The sequence below is a fragment of the Bactrocera neohumeralis genome, chromosome 2, assembly GCF_024586455.1.
Source record: "Bactrocera neohumeralis isolate Rockhampton chromosome 2, APGP_CSIRO_Bneo_wtdbg2-racon-allhic-juicebox.fasta_v2, whole genome shotgun sequence".
NCBI classification, from domain to species: domain Eukaryota; kingdom Metazoa; phylum Arthropoda; class Insecta; order Diptera; family Tephritidae; genus Bactrocera; species Bactrocera neohumeralis.
The window spans coordinates 61,787,677-61,812,305 of record NC_065919.1 but is presented as its reverse complement, the minus strand read 5'-3'; the positions used below and the strand labels follow the sequence as shown (position 1 = coordinate 61,812,305).

The 24,629-nt window shown below is 36.8% G+C and overlaps 1 protein-coding gene across 1 annotated transcript in view; it reads right to left on the bottom strand.

Annotated features, from left to right (window-relative positions):
- Positions 1 to 329: 329 nt before the first annotated feature.
- LOC126762308 (glycine, alanine and asparagine-rich protein-like) overlaps positions 330 to 24,629 on the bottom strand; it is a 56,498-nt gene continuing 32,198 nt past the window's right edge. The window contains exons 2-3 of the mRNA XM_050479033.1: positions 505 to 1,584; positions 330 to 402 (exon numbers count right to left, since the gene is read on the bottom strand). Coding sequence (XP_050334990.1) covers positions 330 to 402; positions 505 to 1,076 — 645 coding nt within the window. The 5' untranslated portion in view covers positions 1,077 to 1,584. The remainder of the gene's footprint in view (positions 403 to 504; positions 1,585 to 24,629) is intronic.

Genomic DNA, 24,629 nt, shown 5'->3' with positions numbered 1-24,629 from the left:
GCAATAGGACTGTGAGTTATTTACAAGATTAAACTAGCTACACTGGAAAGCAATGGAGAAAATTTGGATCGATAGAATTATCTTCATAGGGCATAGCCTCGATAGGCAGAAATTATAAAAAATTTTGCTAAATGACATAAAATTCTTTATCTAGAGACAGCAGTGTGAGCATAATGTATACCTATATTTAAAAAACAACTGAAATAATGCATTTCGTAAGCATTTTACGAATCGACGAATAAATAAATTCACAATAAACACTATCCGCGAAGCATATTTTTTCGCTGATTCTGCCATCCGTAAACCATAAGCAGCGCAATAAACAAGTTTTAAACACGTACACCGTGTCGTATACGCAACACTTGAACTACTGCGCTAGTCAGCATAACATAGTAACAAATACTTTATGCGAGCAATAATAGTAATAGTAATAATAACAATAACAATAAAGTGCAGCACTTTGCTGTTCTTTTCTTTTTTTTTTGTTTTTGGTTGTGTACTTACATTATACGCGTGGCATCGCGCTGCCGTACATTCTCATCCCGATTCAAAACTTCGATTATCATTTTGCGCTCCGCCTCCGACAAATTCTCCAGCACTTGCGACGTGGCCACCGCCAACTCGGGCCCGAGCGCATCGATTGTTTCGCTGGGTATGCCCTCAGTGGCGGCATCGATGGTTGTAATGCTGCCAACACCACCACCACCACCACCACCAACGCCCACACCACCAACATTAGCGCCAACACCAATCAGACCAACACCACCTACGCCCGCACTATTATTCATGCCCATGCCGGCGCAAAAATTCGTATAGCCCGCCATATTCATGCCGCCCAGCATGGACAATCCACCAAGGCCGGTGCCGCCGCTGCCACCGCCCCCCATACCAATGCCGCCGATGCCATTATTGCTATTGCTGTTGTTGCTCTTCATGTGAGCGTAAGCGCTGGGCGGCAGCACATTGTTGCTATTCGGTTCGGGCAGTGCGTTGTGTACGCCTCGTGGCTTGTTCGCGGCTGTGTTGGCAGCGGCGCTGGGCGTGGGTGGCAGGCGTGCGCTGCGACCGCTTGACATAATATTATGCTCGTGTGGAAAAGAAAATACAAAAACAAAAACAAAACACTCAAGTTTCAACGCACTTCACTGCACTACACTCGGCACTTCACTCCGCACTTGCTGTTGTTGTTGTTGGCACTTCGCATGCGACACAATTTATTTAGTTGGCCTTTTTCGTTGCTCTGCGCTGCTCTTCTTGCCTACTTTTTTTATTGTTTGCTTGCTGCCACTTTATTAATGCGATTTTTTATGCTGGCCTTATTCACTTACATCACCGCAATTGTTATTATTTGCCATTGCATGCCACATATTTTTCTTCATTGTTGCCACTAGCTGTTGCTTACCAGCGGCGCTCACCCACAATTGCGCTCATGCACAATGCGCTCGTATTTTTTTATGTCGCCGTCGCTTCGTTGGTTGCAGCAATTTGTTTGTGTGGTTCTACATTGAAGTCCTCAATTTATTTACGTTTATTGCTGTACATCAATGCAATTATGTGGCAAGAATGTTCTTTTTCCGTTATTCGCTGAAAAAAACAAATGGGAAAAACATTTTTTAATTGTAATATGGCATAAGTGGCGGCTTTAAGTGTGCTTATTGAAATATTACATTGTAAAATTAACCTATTAAAAAATCATTATTCAAATAACCAACCGCCGATTCTGTAAATTGTAGTTTTATATAACGTATGCACCTACAGTCAACTAAATGAAAGCGCTATTGAGCAGCATATTGGATTTCATGAACAAAATGCTCACTTCGTCCTCAAAATAATTTCGAAATTAAATATTTATCACCAAAAAAACAAAAATGGCAACACCTCGCAATATGGCAATATTGGTTTATAGCGTCTTAAGGGGTTATATCCACATGCATGTCGGAAAAACATCGTTTTCGTTTTATAATTTTTTTAGCAGGCATTTCATTTGATAAAGAAATACACAGATTTATGGAATTGAACAAACAATTATAATTTTCAAAAACTATACTTTTTTATTTATTTTTTCCGTGTATATATATTTAAGAATGCCCACATAAAATAATATATCGATGCGGTGAATATTTTTGAAGTTACACGCAAATTTGAACAGGCGTTTCAGAGTGCTTAGAAGTACAAGACCAAACTATAAACGTTTTTCTCAATATGGTGTTTTCAAAGTCGGTGACCAACATTACTTGAAAACGACTAAACCGCCAAAATGTGAGCTTTCCTTAGGCATAATTTTTAGCTATGAAACGAAGACCAAAAAATATTTTTTTATAAAAAATTTAAAGCTGAAATTTTGGTGAAAAATCGCTATTTTTTTGAGAAACCGTCATTTTGTCAAAAAATTTTATTTTGCTTATTCCTTTGATTAGTTACTAAATTTAACATTACTTTAACGAAATCTGTTTGGATTTTTTAATTTCAAAGGATCCAGTTCAGAAAGATAGTGGTCAGCGCAAAATTTCTTTTTTGAGGGGAGCTGCCGGATATCAGCTGTAGTTCCATTCCAAATAAATATTTTTACTAATTTTAAGTCTTAAAATACAGTAAACGGATACCATAATATGTGTACATATTTTTTGATCAATAAACTGAAAAGTTTTCTCAGAAAAAAATGTGGGAAATTCGATTTTTTTCGGCCTTTTAACCATATCTAATCCTTTAAAAAATCATGTTGAATAATCCTCAGAAAAAACTTGTCATACGGTAAAGAAAATTGTTAGTCTAAACTTTGATTTACGACAAAATGACATCTTCCCAACACAAAATCCGATTTTTGTGAAAAAAATTACAGTTCAAAGTGGCCTAAAAATTGCAATAAAACTTTTGATGTGACGTTTGACACAGATGGAAGTAACCCCTTAACCTATTAGAATTATGTTTATCTATCTGTTGATTAATTCTTCAGTTCCGGCAAGCACAACTTGAGTAAAAATTAAGAAAACTTGGTGGATTGCTTGTAACAATCTTTCTCAATTTTTACTCAAATTGTGCTTGCAGTCTGAAAGTATTGATATTGTAGATGGATTGAATCGGAGTCATGCTTCCAACATACCGCTAATCGAAAAATTATTATCACTTACATAAGTTGAACTTGAAGGTAAAAATAAGTATTCAATTCGGATTAAAAATTGGATATTGAGTGTGCCACCGTCCACTTTTAGTTGAAATCGTATATAAATATTTACATATAAATTAAGTGGAATAATTTCTTAGTTTTCAGTTTAACCCAAATACATGAGAACTGTATGAAGAAGCATGTTTTCTAAGAAAGTCAGAATTTTGGGAAATTTGTGCAAAAATTATAGTACATCCCTTACTTACTTTAAAAATTATATAACCTGTAAGCTTTCAGTCAGAATATTGCCATTCTTTCCAAGAAGATATATTTTATTCGAAAGAAAAATATGTTAGCCGCTAAATTTTCATCAAATTGAAAGTACTTTAAAGCCAAAGAGAACCAAGTTACAATGCTTCAATAATTTAGTTCTTTCTTTTTATGGAGTTTTCGAACTATTCTCCTTTATGTTATATTCATTAGTTATAACAAATTATAAAGAAAGGCGATTCCTATGACAATTTAGTCTTCGTAACCAGAATTCTCCCCGGCCGAGCTATTTAAATACGGCGGCGAAGAACTGATAAGCAGCTTGCATCAGCTTTTTTGTAGAATATAGTCCGACCAAAAACTGCCCCACGATTGGAATTTAAGTGCGCTCTGCCAAATCCAAATACCGTGGGATAAGTCTCCTCAACATCGCATATAAGGTTCTATCGAGGGTATTGTGTGAAATATTAAAGCCTGCCTGCCGTCAACAAAGTGATTGGACCTTATCAGTGTGCCTTTAGGTCGGGAAAATCAACAACTGATCTTGGAAAAAACCACCTCTTCGTCGATTTCGAAGCTGCTTTTTACAGCACGGAAAGGAGCTGCCTTTATGCTGCGAAGTCAGAATTTGGAAACTCCGCAAAACAAATACGGCTTTGTTAATTGACGTTGATCAATACCAACAGCTTCGTCAGTTTCGAGAAGGACCTCTCCTAGCCGTTCGATACCAAATGAGGTTTCAGACAAGGCGACTCTGTATCGTGCGACTTCTTCAATCTACTCCTGGAGAAAATAATTAGCATCAAGCTTATCGTCTGACACTCACAGCGAGCACATATGTTCCAAGAACCCTCTGTAAACTTAATAAGCTATTAAATATCATTATCCAAAGCATTATTCAGGAAAAGACGTTGCTTGATAATCAAATTTTGTTTAAGTTTATAATACTTAAAATCTCAGCTTTAAAACTCCCAGATCCACGATTGATTGCATGTAGAACCAGCTGTATACCTTTCTCAAAGAGAAATATTTCGCGATTTTGTCTTTAAAAGTCAGTATTATGACCACATTAGCTCGAACGCATGTTAAAATAAATATAAATGTCAAATAGTAGTAGAGAATGGGTCGAATGTAGGGAAATTTTATTATTAAACAAGATCGAATATGAGAATAATTGCTGGAAACAGTCTTTGTATCAACTCAGTGTAAAAATATGCGCTTTAAACAAAAGCTCTTTAAAATAACAGTATTTTAATAATTCCATTTTTCCGCAAACAAAACAAATACTTATGCATTATAATTCAATTACGCTATAAATGTGCACCGCATTTTAAAAAACAATGAGCTTCAATTTAATTAAAACGTAAATAACTCATTTGCCAAACAAAAGCTGCCACTGCATGTTACTCATACGCCACGGTAAGCGGGCACGTGTCAGCGCTAGCGATGTGCTTGCTTGCATGCAGTGACGTTTGCATTCGAGCATAAGTGTAATTTGTTGCAAATAAATTAATATGCAATAAAGGCGAGTGGCCAGTAAAATGAGAGAACAATGATTGCGATATAAAATGTGGCATGCGGGTAGCATTCTTGGTTAGACTCGCGAGCTAGACATGCAATATTGAATGCCATTAATGGAATAATAAGTAGCGAATGCAAAACCAATGACAGACGATTGGGTAAACTACATAGATGATTGCTCAGAAAGAAATATTTAGTGTATTTTTAGACTACTATTTTTATACACTTTAAGTATTTTATAATGCGAGATTGTTGCAAGAATTGCGAAAATTGAAAAGTGAATTTTAAACGCATATTCTTTTAAAATTTTGCACAATGCATTGAGGAATGAAGAAGATGCAATTGAAAGCATGAATGAATGGTATGCGTTAATTTTTTATATCTTTTTGCTAACATCGAATGCGACCAATGCCAATGCGCAAAAAAGCACAAATCTTCCGCAGAACTTTTCTCTCGAAAACTCGTAACGTCAACTCATAAGATGTTGTTATCGTCCATGCCTCTGCACCATATAGCAGGACGGGAATAATGAGTGACTTATAGAGTTTGGTTTTGGTTCGTCGAGAGAGTACTTTACTTCTCAATTGCCTACTCAGTCCGAAGTAGCACTTCCTGGCAAGAGTTATTCTGCGTTTGATGCTGACATTGTTGTTGCTTTGTATACTGGTTCCAAGATAGACGAAATTATCTTCGACTTCGGAGTTATGACTATCAACAGTGACATGGAAGCCTCGCCGCGAGTGCGACAACTGTTTGTTGATGACAGGAGATATTTCGTCTTGCCCTCGTTCTATCAGACCCATTTCCTTGGCTTCTTTGTCCAAGTTGGAGAAAGCAGAACTAACGGCGTGGTTATGGCCAATTATTTCGATGTCATCGCGTACGTCAGCAGTCGTACACTGTTGTAGAAGAATGTACCTTCTCCGTTCACCTCTGCAGCTGGAATTATTTTTTCCAGAAGTATGTTGAAGAAGTCACAGGAAAGAGAGTCGCCTTGTCTGAAACCTCGTTTGGTATCAAACGGCTTGGAGAGGTCCTTCTCGAAACTGACGGAGATTTAGGATTGCTCAGCGTCAGCTTACAGAGCTGTTTTAGTTTGGCGGGGACACAAAATTCAGACATAGCGGCATAAATGCAGCTTCTTTCCGTGCTGTCAAAAGCTGTTTTAACATCGACGAACAGGGGGTGTGTATCAATCCTCTTTTCACGGATTCTTTCCAAACTTGGGTCAGTTATCAATTTTCCAGTTTTTAAGCCACACGGATAAAGTCTAATTCGCTTGTTGACGGTGGGCTTTAATCTTTCATGCAATACCCTTGATAGATCATCTCTGAGTGTTCTACAAGAGTATTCTCCGTTCTTGAAACCTTCTGTTGGTCGCCGCATTTTCCGTAAAATATTCGAGCATACACCTGTCGTCCAGCTTGTCAAGCTCTTACTTGTGAGCGTACTCATGCTTTTAGGTCTCTCTCTTTGTTTATCCACACGGGTTGCGACACAGCACTCCTCATCGTGCCAGCTGTTCTTTTGCCTTTTCCGAAAACCAATGGTTGCATTTGCAGCTGTACGTAAGGATCCGTCCTATAGTTTCCTTATATCGAGTTGCTGATGAGTGTTCTCAGAGAGCAGAAGTTCAAATGGCCAAATCAGCGATATTTTGAAGAACTTTACTTTAATGCGGATTGTGGCTAGACGTTCAGCCACCGAGATGAATGAAAGGACACGGCGACGGAGTCTCTCTCCCACCGAATTTGCACTCTTTATATGGCCAGAATAGCTACGTAAGTAATTGCCGAATAGTAAATTGTACTATCACTGACTACAAGCGTTTACGCTTACAAAATTTCGCTTCCCTGTAATCGAATTAGTTTGAACTCCAACAATTTCGCACGAAATTGACATTTTCGAATTACCGCTAAACGTCAACAAACAACAAACTGCTCTCACTTTCACACAAAACACACTGAAAAGTCAAGTAAATTGAAGCGTGTCAAATTTCCTTTTCACTAGAAGGACACTGAGACTACAATCAGGACAAATATTGGCGGCGGGTAAACGAAGGCTTCGACCGAAATACCAAATCACTCATTCACATATTCGAGTGGCAGCGCACTTTTACTGTTGATTGCATTCCAATGAAGCGCATACACCAAAGTACGCGGTTATATAAGTGGCAGAAGAATATATACTCGTATATCGTTGGAAACTTATAAGGCTTATACATACATATACATGTGATGGAGCATTATTTAATTCATAAACCAGTGAGTGGATTCTAGTTTTGCTTTCCAATGAGCATATGTCAAAAGCGTTTTAAATGGCGGCATCTTTCATCGAATGAAGTTTAACTACTCGAAAGATATATGATTTGCATGGTGATTAAAAATTAATTATAAAATAAATTAATGAAAGAGCAGCAATAATTGTTTAGTTAAATATTTAAAGGATCTCTGGGTATGTAATAAATAAATTAACGAACATTAAAAAAAAATTAAACAAAAATCAGAAGACGGAAAAATAACAAAAAAAAAATTATAAATTTGAAAATGGCAAAATAATAAAAAAATACTTAAAAAAGGAAAAAGCATTTTAAACGAATTAATTTTTTTCAAGTGTGTTTTACTGAAAGCATTTTAAGCAGTAGAAAAATTTATGTTTGGCAGCAAACAAACAACTGATCTCCTCGGTGCGTCAAAGCGCAGCCGAAGCAAGCTTTTTTGACATGACATTGACACTTCCATGACGTGTAAGTAATGCGTATGAAATCGAGTACGAAGTAAAGTAGGAAAAAATGGCTGTCGATTTTGGGTAAATGAATAATGCATTTTTCAATATTCAACTGACAGCGCCAGCATTGGGTGGCCCACGAAATTGAAGAAAATGCGCAGCAATACGAATTACAAATATAAATACATACCCATTCTGCAGCTAAATTACTGAATTACTAATAACAACAGTGAAAATCGAATGCTTTTCTTTTGAAAGCTGCATCAAAAACTACATGCGTCCAGATGGTATGAAAGGGCTTTTTAGAAGCCTGCGTGTAAACTGAACTATGGGCGTGACGCCGCTCACAATTAGGTGAAATCACATATCTCGGCACTATGTAACAGTATGAAAATGGGCGAAATCGAAATACAATCACGGTTACTTAACATAAAACACAATTTTAAATTCCACTTGATTCCTTCATTTTCGAGTACCAAGAAATACTTAACATAACAATATAAAACTTTTCACGAATATTGCCTATATTTATGACCAGAAATTATTCAATACTGCATATATCGACCAATACGTAAGTTATATGGTTTAAAGTTTACGAAAACTTGACCTAGCCCCATATAATAAAAATATAAAATACGGATGACTTTACTCCATATGATTGGTGATGGTATGTTTTTAATTAATCTCAGCGAATATTTTACAGGGTTTTCTAAAAATATTGATATGACTTCTCTAAAACAAAAGACTAATTTTTAAAGAAATTCAAATGTTTTATCTTTAGTGAGAAGTAAAACCGATATAATTTGATTATGAATATAACATCATTTAAATGGCTTCCAAGACTTCTTTTGCAGGAACGAATTCGATGAACCCAATTTTCGAGTACTTTTTCCATTAAATCATGTTATGAATGCCACTTTCGGTATTGACTTCTAAAGCTTTACAATTGTCTGATTTATTGCTAAAGACCAATGACTTCATATAACCCCACAAGAGTAGTCTAATGGTGGTTAACCACAACTGCTTAGATGGCCATTTAATGTCACAATTGCATGAAATGATCGAATCTACAAACTTTTCTCACAATAATTCGGTTGTTACACATGCTGTGTTGCACGTAGTCTCGTCTTATTGCAACCAGCTATTGTAAGGATCAACTTTTTTGCGGCCATACCAAATTGGTTATTATCGATCTACAAGGTCTGTCGCAAAAGAAACAGAACTTTTTAAATATAACTGTTTCTGGTGGCGCCACCTATTAGTGGGTATATGAAGTTTGATCTCTTCTTGACATTTCGTACAAATTTTAAGACAGTTGGATAACTACAATCGATGTTATTGATCAAAAAGTGACAGCAGCTTTTGGTCATCGGTCGTAAAGTGCAAAGAGCAAAGAGCAAGAAGTCGGTCGTCTTCAGAAGTCAAAAATAAAGACAATGCTGATTTGTTTTTACGATTCCGAGGGTATTGTACACCAAGAGTTCTTCCCATCTGGCCAAACGATTAATGCTGTGTTTTAGCTTGGTGTTATGAAGCGTCTTTTGTCACGCATTCGTCGTGCTCGACCACAATACCGTGAGGCAGGGCTCTGGCGCCTGTTGCACGATAATGCGCCGTGTCATCGGTCGACGCTTGTTACTGATTTTTTGACAAAAAACTCCATATTAACCACCCACCTGATCCGGCACCCTGTGATTTTTACCTATTTGGAAAACTTCATTTGCCCATGAAAGGACACTGGTTTCAGGACGTTTCAGCTATCCAAAAGGCGATGACCGATATTCTCAAGAGCATTCCGAAAAATGACCTTAAACACTCATTTGAAATGCTAATTGACTGGGCTAAACGCTGTATCGAAGCACAAGGAAACTACTTTGAATAAAAAAATATAACTTTTGAAAAATATTAATTTTTTGTTTTTTTTTAACAGTCCTGTTTCTTTTGCGACAGACCTTGTATATCGCACTCCATTGACAGTAACCGTGTCACACGCTTCATTTCGAAAGAAGCGCGGACCGATGATTCCACCAGACTAAAAGCCGCACCAAACTGACAATTTGGGTGAAAGTTTATTAATAATTTGTGGATTCTCTTCGCACCAAAATCGTCCGTTTTGTGTATTTACTGCGCCACTCAGATGAAAGTGAACCTCATCGGAGAGGATGACTTCTTTAAAAAAATAGTTATCTTTTTCAAGTTGTTCGAAGGCAAATTAGTTGGCGGTCCAATGGCTTCAGTTCTTGAGTAAGAAGAATTTTATATAGAAGCAAGCTCAATCAAATCCTTAACATTATGTAAAGAAAATGTAAGCTCGAAATCAATTCAACAAGTCGACGAAAACGAGCGCAGGTAGAGAATTATTACGATCATAAAATGTCAAAAACGGACGAAAAGTTGCAATTGGAAACGATTATTTTGATAATAAAATTGAATAATTTGTAAACGTTGTTTATGTGTACATATATATTACTGTGATCAAATTGAAACGTGAATTTTGTCCATTTCATATCCTTCAAAGTAATCCCCTCCCGCTGCAATACACTTATGCCCACGAATTTTCCAGTCATCATAGCACTTGGAAAAATCCTCCGTCGTGATGGCCATCAGAGCCTTCTTCACAATGGTGTCCTCGGAGTGATATTTTGAGTTTGCTGAACAGCAAGAGGGCACACGGGGCCAAATCGGGCGAATACGATGTTTGTGGCAAGATATTACTTGAAAATGTGGCGAAATGATCACGAATAACCAATGCAGTATGACATGATGCATTATCGCACTTCTTTCTTCAATAAATTTAGATATAGCAAAAATCGAAGAATTCACTTTTAGACGCGTATCTCAAATACTAATGAATATTTTGACGTGAAATTTAGCGTAGATGTCACAAAAAGTACTACCAATTTACAGAAAAAAAATTACCGTTTCGAAAAACACGCGAAGTATAAATTAAAAATTCAATTTGATTATATTTCATCAGGACAACACCAAGTCCCGTACAACTCGCCAAAAACTCATGAAGGTTATTTTAGAGGGCTTTTATGCATCCACCTTGTAGTCCAGATCTGAAACAAAATAATTACTACCTGTTCCAATGAATTTTGTGGTGAATAAATCGTGTAAAAATCGGCTATCAAAAACATCGAATTTCTTTGTACTATAGTTTTTATTATATACTTTATATTTCTGTATTCACATACTAAAAACCATGAAGTATCATATCTTTACCTATACATAAATTCAAAAATTCATAAATCTGTAGGATCATAAAATTTAAATGTTCAAATTGCGAGCTTTCAAATCAGGTATTCATAAAAATATGCTTTAGAATTAGTCTCTATTCCCAAGCTACACGTTTTTGACTGCATAAATTCTTAAAATATGAATTAAATTTTTAAATGCAAATATTACACACACTCTCATCCATAATAACACGCTTATAAAGCGTTTTAATCTGTTCCGCCTTTAAATTACACATAAACAAATTTAACCAGCTAACATTTACATTTTCACACCATTTTGTGTTTTCTTTTCCATTCATTAGCCTCAATTTGCGCAAACAAGTAGGCAATTTACAGACGCTTCAATAATACGAGCAACTTGTTGTACAGCCGCGCTTGATCACCTACAGAAACACAGCAATTAAATGAACTCAAGTGGAATAAGCGAGTAAGCGCTTAAAAGAACAATACGCCGACACACTTGTCTGCATGCAAGCATGTGTATGAGTATGTACAAAAAGAGAAATAAGCTGCTGCTGCAGCTTGGAGATGCTTATGACAAGCTTAATTAAAAGTCAATATTTTCCAGTAGAGATTAACGCTTAATTAAGCATTATAGCGCTGGGTTTAAGACAGCCATACAGTTACAGCAGTAAACACAAATGAGCAGATTAAATTGTGTTAATTAAAAACTTTTTTTAAATTAACGCACATACTTTTATTTGAATTGAAAGCGATATTTGATAAATCTCAAGTGAATTATATTGGTGTTAATGTTGCACTAAACCTCCAATTATTTAGTTCTGCGCATGATATCGGCTTATCTGTGGTCAATTTTAGTCATTAAATGAGATTAGGACGTAATTTATAGTTAAAAAAAATATTAAAATTAATTAAAATCCATTCCAGCGTAGTTATATCAAAAATAAATGTCTCGAAGCCATGTCTGTCTGTTTGTGTATAGGTGAATCAGTAAGTTTTTGAGCTATCGCTCCGAAATTTTGTACACTTTCTTTTCTCCTCAAGAAGCTGTTCATATATGGGTAACGCTGATATCGCATCACTGTAGCATATAGCTGCCATACAAATTGAACGATCAAAATCGAGTCCTTGTATGGAAAACTTCAGCATTTAACAAGATATTTTAACGAAATTTGGCATAAGTTATTGCTTACAATATTGCTACGATCTGTGAAGAATTTGTTCAAATCGTACCAATATAGCATATAGCTGTCATACAAACTGATCAACCAAAATCCAGTTTTTGTTAGGAAAACTTTTTTATTTGACAAAGCATCTTCAGGAATTTTGGCATAGGTTATTACTCAAAGCATTGCTACAATCTGTGAACGGTTTGTTGAGATCATAGTAATTTAGCTTATGGCTGCCTTACAAGCTGAACGATCGAAATCCAGTGCTGGTATGGAAAACTTTTTTATTTAACAAAAATTCTTCATGAAATTTGGCATAAATTAATGTCTAAGGCAATGCTTTAATTCCCGAAGAAATTGTTCAGGTCGAATGAATATAGCAAATAGCTGTCATACAAACTGAGCAATCCAAATCAAGTCCTAGTATGGAAGACTTTTTTCTTTGACAAAGTATCTCCACGAAAAATGGCACAGATTATTACAAAGCATTGATACAATCCTTGAACAAATCGTTCACATGGGACCACTATAGCTTAAGCAGCTAGCTGTCATAGCTTCGGTCCTGCCGAAATTAAAGTTTTTTTGCTTGTCTATATCTACATAAAATTATGGCATATTACATTCCAATTGACAACAAAGTGTCAGTAAAAGTGTCAGAATTATTTAAGTAATATTTTTTTCTTTATGAATGCACACTTCCCACACGCACCGGCAATACAAAAGTTAAGTGTAAATTGCACAGATAACTCATACGCACTGTAGCACCCGCCACACAACACAATATACGCCGACCAGTCAACAAAAAGTTTGCGCAAAAGCAGCTTCATTTACATGTAAAAGCGCATGAAGTGTGTAAACTTTTGTGTAACTCGTGTCTTTATCGTAAATTGACAGCAACAAACAAACAATTACACGGGTAATCATACGAGCTCACACACGCCGACTTATTTGCATTCATTCCTCTGTACTTACATATACATACGCACATAAATGCAATGTTCATTGTAAAAGCATACTTGCGTGTATAAGTGTGTTCAAGTGTGTGAAGTTAAGTGAATACTTACACGTTTTTGCCGCAAGTAAAATAGAAGACAAGTGACAAGACACACACACAGGCATACCTGGTTTTGATTGTCAATGCTATGTTCAGACATATTATTTTCAACTCTGCTGTGCATTTACATGTAAATATGCATGTCAAACGTCTGTTAAACTATACTGAAGAACGAAGTATGGAATAGAGCGGGTTGGAAGAAGACAACGTTCTTTTTTATATAGTCAGGGTAAAGTGAGTTTTCGATATAGTTTGTGTTTGCCACCTGTCTGGTCATTTTTACAATGGAAAAATTTAACAACGAATTTTTTGTCTACGAAAGTCATCCTACTATCTCTGTTAAAGAAACATAATGACATTAAAGAGATAACGGGGGATCTTAACAACTCCTATGGATCAACTCAACATATTTTGGTTAATGTTTTGGGTATGAATCTTGTTCATAGTGAATTCGTACCAAAAGACCTGAATGCATTACACATTCTACTATGATTTTGACCAATTGCGAAGAGTTAACGCTCAGGCGCTGTATTTGCTTTTCGCTCAACACTCTTACTAGGACTCCCCACTCAATTTTGGTTTCAGCAGTGTTTCCTTAAATTTATTTATTAATCACTTTCTTCTTTTTCCTTACTACCGTCGATGTTATTACAAGGAATAACCAAGCAAGAAGTTGTACGCCATTATAAGATCTTACTTAAGAACATTTACAAGCAGTCCTATCCCAATTATGCGCCTCCGTTTTTCTTTGGAAAAGTATAACATAGTTTTCTTTGAATGCGCCGAAATGTAGGCAATATTTAGCTCAAAAGTTTTACTGATAACTGTAGTATACCCTTAGGAGTATTTTTGCCAAAATCACGTGAAATAGTTTGCAATCTGATTTCTTCAAGTTAATAATATAATTTATTCTGTCTTTATTGAGTAAGATAACTTAGCAATTTTATTTATTGTACTTTGATGCAGGAATTCTTGAAATAAATATAGCTTCTCAGGTCTGTCAACGAGACGTCTCGAGTCCATCACTATCTGCTAAATATATTATTATTAATGTAACTATGGCCTTAGCATATAAAGATATTCTTATTCTTAAAATCTAATTAATGTGTGAGCTGGGAACCAAACTCCAAGAGCTTCTGAACTTTGTTCGAGAAAGTCTTTGCTTAGTGCATTTATACTATTTAAATAGTGATCATTGAAAAAGAGATTTAACATGTTGAGCTTCCGAAGCGACTAAAAGCTCCCACAATACAGTTCCTGGACAGTCGGAAAATAAGTATTTTTTCTAACGACACTACAACAACATCCTCTTACGATTCACAAGAGGTTAGAGGAACCTTAAAACAGTGAAATTACTGTAAATTATTCGGTGATCGCCAAGCTTAAAAAAAACCCAACTGTTCGAGGGTATTAAAGGAAACTTTTACCCGCTTATATTCCTATAATAATTCAATATATGCAATTACTTGCTACCTTAATTCAAAACAAGTTTTTTGATCTTTTGCTTGTGTTCAAAACTATGTCCGAAACTCAAAAATGAGTCTCTTGGTATGTCCAACTGTTGCTTTATAATCTATTTGTGCGAGCGAATGACAGAGCACTAAAATTTCCTGGTAGATAAACATACTTACGTATGTATGCAAGTTAACTTTATTCATGTTCACAATACCAGGAACTCACAATGCTACCTAAGCACTACTTAGTACGCGGACTCACGCATGCAGAGGTAATAAAAGCAAAAACCAGACACACAAGCAGTTAGCCTTGGTTGACCTATATTTTAACAATGCAGCAACTATGCATTTGTCTCGACACTTTAAGAGCTTGTTCGGGGCAATAGGTGTAAGCATCTGTTACTTTGTTGCAGATTTATACTAACATACGAACACATAGTAGGTGTTTGGCCGCCAAAGTTGCTATCAGACTCAGAGAATCTGTGTTTCTAAAAGAACACGCGTGTGAACACTCGGCAATCCTTGCATACTTTGACTTCATACCGGATCACTTGGACCGTGGAGTCGCCATACCAAACTCTGGCGGCTCCTTCTCTACCCATATACCAACGAGGGAGTTGTAGGTGGGAAGAAGTCGTTGGAGAAGAGAGGGGAGTAAGCTTCTTCAAAACTTGAGGGGAATTTTGGTGGAGGGGGAGCTCTCTATCAACTTCAGCTTCAGACTTCCTGACTATTGTCGTGTTTTCCAAGCCGATGTTGCAGCCATTAAGGTAGCAGTAGATTTACTGCTCCGGAGAGCAGCCTCCTTTAGAGAAGTGATCATCCATCTCAACAGTGTGTTCAGTATTGGTCAAAGAATGCCTAACCTCGATAACGTCGAGTATTTTTGTGAGAAGACTGGAATAGATGCCAGGCCACAGCGGAATCGCAGGAAGGAAAGCCACCCTAAAACCTCTATCAGTAGAATGGGAGCGGGTCGGTGCTCCCGTATCCTCTTGTGTTCTACTACTAGATAGCTGGGCTTCGTGGGTATGCCACGCAAGCAACCAATGAGATTTGAGAAATTTATGGGGACGATGCTGAATCAGTTCGTGTAGCACAACAATGGCTCGCACACTTCCGTTCTGGAAATTTCGATGTGAAAGATGCATATCGCTCTGGTCGACCTATCGTTGAAAAAGTCGGAGAAATTATGGAAAATATTGACGAAGAACGTCAAATAAGCAGCCATGATATCGCTAAGGAACTTAACATTTATCATCAAACGTTTTTGAATCATTTAAAACGACGGGCTGGAAAAAGAAGCTCGATGTTTGGATACCACAAGAATTGTCTGCGAAAAATTTAATGGACCACATTAGCATCTGCGATTTTTTACTGAAACGAGATGAAATCGAAGCGAATGATGACAGGAGACGAAAAGTTGATCAAATACGACATTAATGTGCGAAAAAAGATCATGATCCAATCATGGAGAAGCTCTACAAATGGTCGCAAAGCCAGGATTGACGCCTCGAAAGGTTGTGTTAAGTGTTTGATGAGATTGGAAAGGAATCTTCCACTATGAGCTGCTCCAGCCTAGTCGAACGATTGATTCTACATTTTACTGTCAAAAACTGATAAGATTAAAGCAAGCAATCGAAAAAAACGGCCAGAAATGATCAACAGAAAGAGCTTCGTCTTCCATCAGGACAACGCTAGACCACATGCATCCTTGATGACTCGGCAAAAACTGGGAGAGCTTGGCTGGGAAGTTTTGATGTATCCACCTTATAGCACTGACCTTACATTATCAGACCATCATTTGTTTCGGTCAATGCAGAACCCCTTAATGGAGTAAAGTTGTCTTGAAGAGAAGCTTGTGAAAATTGCTCGTCGCAGTTTTTCGCCGAGAAACCAAAAAAGTTTTACACTGATGGACTGATGTCTCTAGCGGAAAAATGGCAAAAAATGGTCGACCAAAATGTTCAAAGTTGAAGTTTGATTATAAATACGAAAAGACTTTTTCAACTATCCAATAGATTTTTAGAAAGACCAAATATTTTTAATTGTTTAAGCACTTTTTAAGACTCTAACACACCAAGCAACAAAATTGTTTTTCAAAAAAGTTTCAATGAACACCTATAATTATTGAGTTATGAGATAAAAAATATTGAAATTGTCAGCGTGTAAAAACAATTTTGACTACTTTATTACAGCAGAGACATGATTAATAAATAACGAAAACAAAATTTGGAAAAAACAACTTCATTAAGGAACACTCGAAGAGAGGTTAATTGAGTTCTTTAAAATATCTTCAAAAATCACTCGTTATAATGTAGTACTCAGATGAAGGAATACCTTTTAAGGAGCGAGATAATACTGTTTTTGCTCGATAACCAAATGAATACAATAATTCTTTTGAAAAATCAAATGCCATAAAATCAGAAATCTCTAAGACACAAAACAAACTCTTCTCCTAACTCAGACCGTAAAAAAGTCAAATGAGAAACTTCTAAGTTCCCTATTGTACGCGCATGTCTCTCTCTCTCTCATTGTACTTGAAGAATAAAAAAGTCGTATGGCATTTTTAAAAGAAACTTCGTCTACTTCCACGCACAATACACATTGATGGCCTTCTATTTCAGTTTGTCACAAGTGGTAAGCAGTTTTCAAACTCTGTCACAGCTATTGTTTAACGCTTGTTGACGTTGCGAGCATGACCGCAAACAAAACAACGCCGAGAAAAGTAAGAAAAACAAAGCTAGCACACACGCACTCACAAGTGGCGGGTAGTCAACCAAGATAGCAGAAAAATGCTACAAGCAACAATATGAACAAACAACAAAGCAGCTTCTTGATGGTGTATGAAACAGGGCTAACATGTCGTATGAGTTACCAACAATGCTGAACATTTCTGTTTCGCCTGCTAATGGCTGAGTGTTTAAGGTTGCTGAGTGTTTGCCACAGTTATAAGATTATGCCATTTCCTTTTGCGTCTATTAAATTTCCTTTCGACATATTGTATTTTGCGTTGCCTTTGTGTTTTCTTTAAATTATATGAGGTGTGTTTTACCTAAATTGATGGGCGCATTTAAAAAAAAACAGGTTTGCTTTAATCTTTAAACTTTAGTGTTTAGGTTTCTATGTGTCTAATTTAACAGTAGAATATGTTTACTTATTTTATACAAAAATTGCTATTCTCTCTCATCCAAATCACGCTACACATGCTTATAATTTCTTTGAAAATTCTTGGCACAAAAAAAGGTCTCCTGCATAAGGCAAGTCTTCTCATTCAAATATGTGAATTGTTTCACTTTTTCGCATACTCAACACATTATGCAACCTCAATCACAGTCATCGTTTCCCTATGTCTCCACATATGTCTACACGTGTGTACTCACGCATTACCCCTTTTACCGCATTTTTTGAATAAACTGCTTAGTTGCTGCGTGAATAAGACATCAGTGCCAGCAATTCAGTTGGAAACACTTAAAATGTGATTTAAAAGGCATTGTGCAGCTTTCAACCAAAAAAGTACTTTGCCGCCCTCATATGTGAATCACATAAGCTCACACACACACAAACGTATGTTCGAGAAAGTTCTGTAGAAATTGCTGTTGGAAAATTTAACACACGAGGCGTTGGTAGAAAATTTTAAGAATTTTGGAAATGCTGTGATGCAAGTGAAGGCTTCACACACATACTGTCACACTATTTAGGTGAAACTTTAAATTGTTTCTCAACCATATCGTATTAACCACTTGGAAGGAAATGTCAAACAAAGTGGAAGCGGAGCAAATCTAAATTATTCTCCTCTGAATTTTTGAAATTTTCTTCAATCAACTCGTAGCTCTGTATGTAGACAACTCCTTTATCAAGCCCTTTAGTTGTTGAAATTCACATTTTATTTTGCAAAAGTTTAATTAGAAAATAGTTGAATTCTCAGACCTATGAATAGAATCATAAGAAATTTAGTCCGAAAATGTTTCAACTTCCTCACATAATACATTAACAATTAATATGTGAATTGCTGCAACGGCATAATTTTTGAAATTTTTGCTTACTGATGATTGGAAGCGTATTCATTTTCTATAACTTTCCAAGTCAAAAAGAATTGTGTAATAGGAATTATGTTAGATAAAAGATAAACTTAAAGCTTACAACCTAACTACGATAATATTTTTTTCGATTACAAAGATATAAATTTTTATTTGTGGTCCTCTTCGCCATCAGAGGCCGCTATGTGGCTAAACTCAACAAAAAATCTCTTATAAACCTAGGCTAGAAGGTCATAAAATCACACGGGATATGAAAATCACTTTGTTTTTTTGAAAATATTTTTGGTATGCAACCACTTTCAAATGAACTTTCGATATGTAAATAGTAATTTTTTTTGAAATCCCAAAGTAATAGCTAATATTTTAATTTACTTCGAAAAAACAAAAGTAAAGTTAAATGAAAGCAAGGGTAAATGATAACTTCGACTGCACCGAAGTATAACACCCTACACCGGTCGCTTATTTGGTTGATTGAAAAGAGAAGCGCAAGATCGCCAACCGCAGAAGGCCGCATTTTTAGGCCATCATTAGGCCCTATGTGCTCAACAGTGGTAACCAGTTAAACCTTATCCAGCAACTCTGTGGATTTTGATAAAAAATGCATGTGATTTGTGGCATTGAGATCGGTGGAAGATATCTCGTCTCAGACAGCTGAAACCTAGGAATTCGCAAAGGTAATGTTACAGCGTATCTTCATCCTCCGTGCATACTCAGCATTCCTTTGAATCCACTTTACCAAATTACTAAAGGTGTGATCTAAAGGGTAGGTGCCCTGTGATAACCCCCACATATTATTAAGTTCCTTTTTGCCTAGAAATGGAAGCTTTTTGGTTTAGCCATCACCAACACTAACCCAAAGTAATTTTTTGGTATGCTCTGTGTTGTTAGGATAGTGTTCCAAAACAGTCCCTTGCTTCAAACAACCCTTGAAGAAGCTCAGTGGTCTAGGGTAGCTACGGATAGCCATAATTGTCGCTTAGCAGTTCCCTAAAAGTTTTATGGACTTGGTGATTAGAGCAGGAGTCCATTTGACATATTCTGTTATGCCGAAAAACCAGCCTGAAAGTCTGAATTCTAGTTGTTTAGTTTAAAACTACCTTCTGCGTATGGAAAAAGGAGCCCGCTTCTGTTCCTCTTTTAAATTTCCAGTCGATATCTCAAAAACTGAGGATATAGCTGGCTTTTAGGACGCAGCCATTATACGTCCTGTCATGTTATTTTTGTTTAGTATTGTTTTGCATTTCATCGCAATATCATTAGCCATCTTGAGACACAGAATTCATTATTGGATAATATTCGACCGAATAGACCACGTCCAGCACGCAGTGAAGAAAATAAAGCAGCTGTAGCTGAGAGTGTACACCAAGACCGTGAAGAGTCGACTGACTAATGCAACGACTTGGCTTATGCAAGAACTGAATTCTCTCCACACCCTGAAGCGACAGCGCTTTGCCCTTTGAGCTCTTGAAAAGTTCCAGTAAGATCTAACGTTTTCGTGCCAAACTTTGTTCAGCGATGAGTCCCATTTCTGACCCAAAGGGTATTTAAACAAGCGAAAATGTCACATTTGAGACGAAGAGCAACCTCAAGAGGATCAAGACATTTCGTCCAAAAAAAAAACGTTTTGATGTGGTTTATGGGTCGGTGTCATTATCGGTCTATATTTCTTCAAGAATGATGCCGGTGGGTACGTTACCGTCAATGGGGGACCGTTATCACGCATAACCGACTATTTGATGCCAGAAACTGAAGCTCGTGATCTCGGTGACAGTTGGTTTCAACAAGACGGAGCCACTTCCCACACACCGCATCAATCAATAGATTTATTGAGAGAACACTTAGGTGAGCAAATAATTTCGCGCAGCCAACAGTTGAAAGAGATAATCTTCAAAAAATAAATGCTAAAGAATATTCTTTAGAATGATAATACACATTCCTCATTAAAGTAAAAGTTTCTGTGTTTTTTTTTTTTCATTAAAAAAGTAGAGGGCTTCGAAATGGATCACCCTTTGCATATTTTTGTACATTTTAACTAAAATCGATTTACTTTGTCAGAAGTTAAAGAATTTGTAAGAATTTTGCAATAATACGCTTGATGCAGATTAAAATTTCAGGCAATAAAGGATTTAGCGCAACCGCAAAACTCAAAGCAAAGATTACCACCTACACAAATAAGCCTGAGGCTAAGGACGAAAATCTAATTTATTTAATAAAAATACCAAAATATTTATTCAAACAACTAACTGGAAATTTACCACTTTGAACTTAATCCACTTTAAAGTAGGTGTCAAAAACACACACACACAGTTAAATTGACCGTAAACTTTGCACTGCCGCAACCAAAATAAAATAAAATAATTCAATTAAAAATGCAAAAATACGAGCAGAGTTCGACAGAGATTTAAAATGACAAAAACAAAATAAGCCAAGAAAATGAAAAATAACGAAAGTAGAGATTAACAAAATTGGTCACAACATCCGGACATTTTCAAAGCAACTGAAGTAAAAGAAATGCACATGTGTGCAGTAGACATTTGTGGCAAACATTATGAGTGCATACATGCACACAAACACATACACATAGATAATAAATTATAATTTGAGTAGTAAGGCAGACGAAATATACACACACATGCACACAAGGAAGTCGATACCTGCCAGTGAAATGTTGAGAGCACAAAAAGGCGCGCAGAAGCTAAAGCAATTGGCCCAACAACCTACAATCTGTAATCAAATTATTTCCAACCGAACAAATTGTTGCTCCTCTGGAAAGGCCACACACACACTCGCATTTGCATACTAAGGAGGACCACTCACAGTTACTTTGTTGCATATCGATTAATCCTTAACGCAAAGTCATGCAACCGGAAAGATGACCAAGCAAGCACCTTGTCGTTTTGGGTGAAGTCTTCCAACTGCATTGTTGTTATCTCGTATTGGTCGCCTGTGTGGTCTGTGCTCAGTCGCCGTGCCGGCACTCGATTTGCCTGTTGCTTCGTTGCATTTTACTATGTAGCGCCACCACCATGAATATGCGACCTGCAGGCGTATTTAATATGTATGTATTCGCTTTTCCCGGGGTTAGGGTGGTGGAGGTTATGTGGCAGCTGTTGCTGCACTTAGATGTTGCTATTATACAGTCTACAATGTACGGAGAGGCTAGTATACTTTGGCCTTAGGGTCGAATATTTATGGTAATGTGGAGAAATGCGGTTCCTGAATATAGATTAAGCTCACATCCGTATATAAGGCAGATGTTTGTAGAAACGTATTGCAAGTTGCCATATTAGAAACATATTAGTTGTGTATTTTCTTGTTGGAAAATATCCGTTTGGACGCAAAAATATATTTTTATTGCATTATATGTATATTAAGTACTTATACTTATTGCACAGCAACTATAATACCCTCTACAAATAAAAAAATGTTACATAACATTTTACGAACAGTAAGACGTACTACTGTGCCCAAAAAAGGTGACATTTGAATTTAAACTGCGGGCGTAGAAGGATTTGGAGAATTATTTTTTTTTTTTAGGTTGGTAGTACTGTCGGTCACATTTATGTCAAATTTCATGTCAAAATATTCATTAGTGTTTGAGATACGTGTCGTTTTGTGAGCTGCTAAAAGAGAGTTTTTCGTTTTTTGCGATGTCGAAATTTGTTGAGCAAAGAATTTGCATTAAATTTTGTTTACGGAATCAATTTTCTGCTGCGGATACGTTAAGGATGGTACAGAAAGCCTTTGGTGATGAGGCTATGTCTAAAAAAAAATGTTTACAAGTGGTATAGTGAGTTCCAAGCCGGCCGTGAACGTGTCGAAGACGAAGAGCGTCCAGGGCGACCATCAACCTCACGTTCAACAATCAAAGATTTGGTGTTGAAAAACTGTCGATTAACAATTAGAGACCTTGCTGATGAAGTTGGCATATCGAAAGGCTCAGCCAATACCATTTTGAAGGATGTTTTGGGCCTCAAGCGCGTCAAATCTCGACTGGTAACGAAAACGTTGAATTTTTTGGAAAAAAGGCGTCGCGTTGCAGTGTGTGAAACGATGTTTTCCGACTACCAGGGTGTCATGAAACGCATTATAACTGGCGATGAGACTTTGATCTATGCTTACGACCCCGAAACAACCGATCAATCGAGCGAATATCGTGCCAAAAGAGAGCCGAGACCAAATCGCGCCAAATTCGCTCAAAAATCAAGGTCATGTTGACTGTTTTATTCGATTATCGTGGTGTTGTGCATTATGAATTCCTTCCAACCGCTTAAACAGTCAACAAGGAATATTATTTGAACGTTATGCGTCGTTTGCGTAACGCTATCCGCCTAAAAAGGCCGGAATTGTGGAAAGACAATTCTTGGTTTTTACACCACGATAATGCACCATCCCATACTGCCCTCGTAATTCGTGATCATTTCGCCAAAAACTCAACCCATATCGTTCCGCAACCACCGTATTCACCTAATCTGGCGCCGTGCGACTTCTGCTGTTCACCAAGCTCAAAAGACCGCTCCGGGGACACCGTTTTTATACGATAGAGGAGATTCAAGCCGCAGCGAAGACGGAACTGAAGGCCATCCCAGAAAGTGACTACAACCAGTGTTTCGAAGATTGGAAAATCTGTTGGCATAAGTGCATTGCATCGGGAGGGGATTACTTTGAAGGGGATGAAATTGATTTGGAAGAGTAAATAAAGAATTTTCGAAAATAAATACAATGTCACCTTATTTTTTGGGCACAGTAATATATAGCTACATCAACTCAACTTGTCGCGCTGATCATTTATATATACATATATTTTATGGATCCTTCGATATTTCCTTCTGGGAGCTACAAATTTCTTAGTAAACTTGCTATGCTCTGTTCATTTTATGAATAGACTTTGAGTAGCGACATCCGTCGGATAAGAAAAAATATTTTAATATTTAACTCACTTTTTTAGTGGTTCACCTAAGACAAATAACTCCACTCTACTTCAATTGTATTCCTCATAATCTGGGCATCGCGGTACCTTCTCCTGGTGGTCCCTTCTCTGCTTACATGCCTGAGAAGGATTTGAGAGCTTTTTCACGGATAAAGCTAAAGCTACGAGTGGGGGTTTGAGGTGGAGTTCTCTGTCGGGAGCTGTCCATCGACTTTATCTTAAGACTACTCGATTACTAGTCTTTCAAACGGACGTAGCTGCTGTCAAGGCAGCAGTACTGCTCCGAATTCAGCTACCTTCAGAGAGATTTACATTCACTCCAACAGAAAAGCGGTTTTGTGTACTGGATTTGAGCTCGCTGAGCGCTCAAAGCTAGTCAAAGAGTGCATAATCTCATTATCAATAGCATCAAGCTTTTTCCGTATTCGATTTGTTTGGATGTGCGGTAACAGTGCAATTTATTAAGGCTCCAATGTACCTAGTTCTTCGAATAAGTTAATTGAGTTCATACCACTAGTGGAAATCGAATTGACATTTGCTCGGTACAGATTGCAATAACTCTATTAATGCTGTGGAATTTCCTTCGGCTGAAAAAATTAGTTTATTGGAAAACCAGGAGATATCATTCGCCTAGTTATCACCTTATTCTGCCAATAAATAACGGAAACTAATGATGAGAAGTAACTTTATTTCTCTTGATGCATGCAAAAGGAAAAAATAGTACAAAAATGCATAAATTCGTGGAAAATGGAACGAGGTAGGATTGCTGGGGGCTTCTATGAAGATTATTTAATGATGAGTGAAACTTTTTTAGACATCAAATCTCATTTTCATACTCTCCAAGCGACAAGGGACATTGAATTATTCGTTATTTTTGCTCAGTTGTTTGTAAAACTAGTCGAAACAAATACAGGGTAATGTTAATCATTAATTTCCGTAATAAAATGACAAACTGATTTCCGGATATCTGACTGTACCGCCGTTCATTTTTCGTACAAACAATGATTTGAGTAAAAATTGGATTATCGTGACAAAACTGTGAACATGTGATCCAGGGAGGTAAGTAACGCAGTTAATCTCATCGGACTATGATCAGGCATACAGAAAAAATTAAATTAGAAAAGATTATTTCAATTTAAAAAAGATAAATGAGGCAGCAAT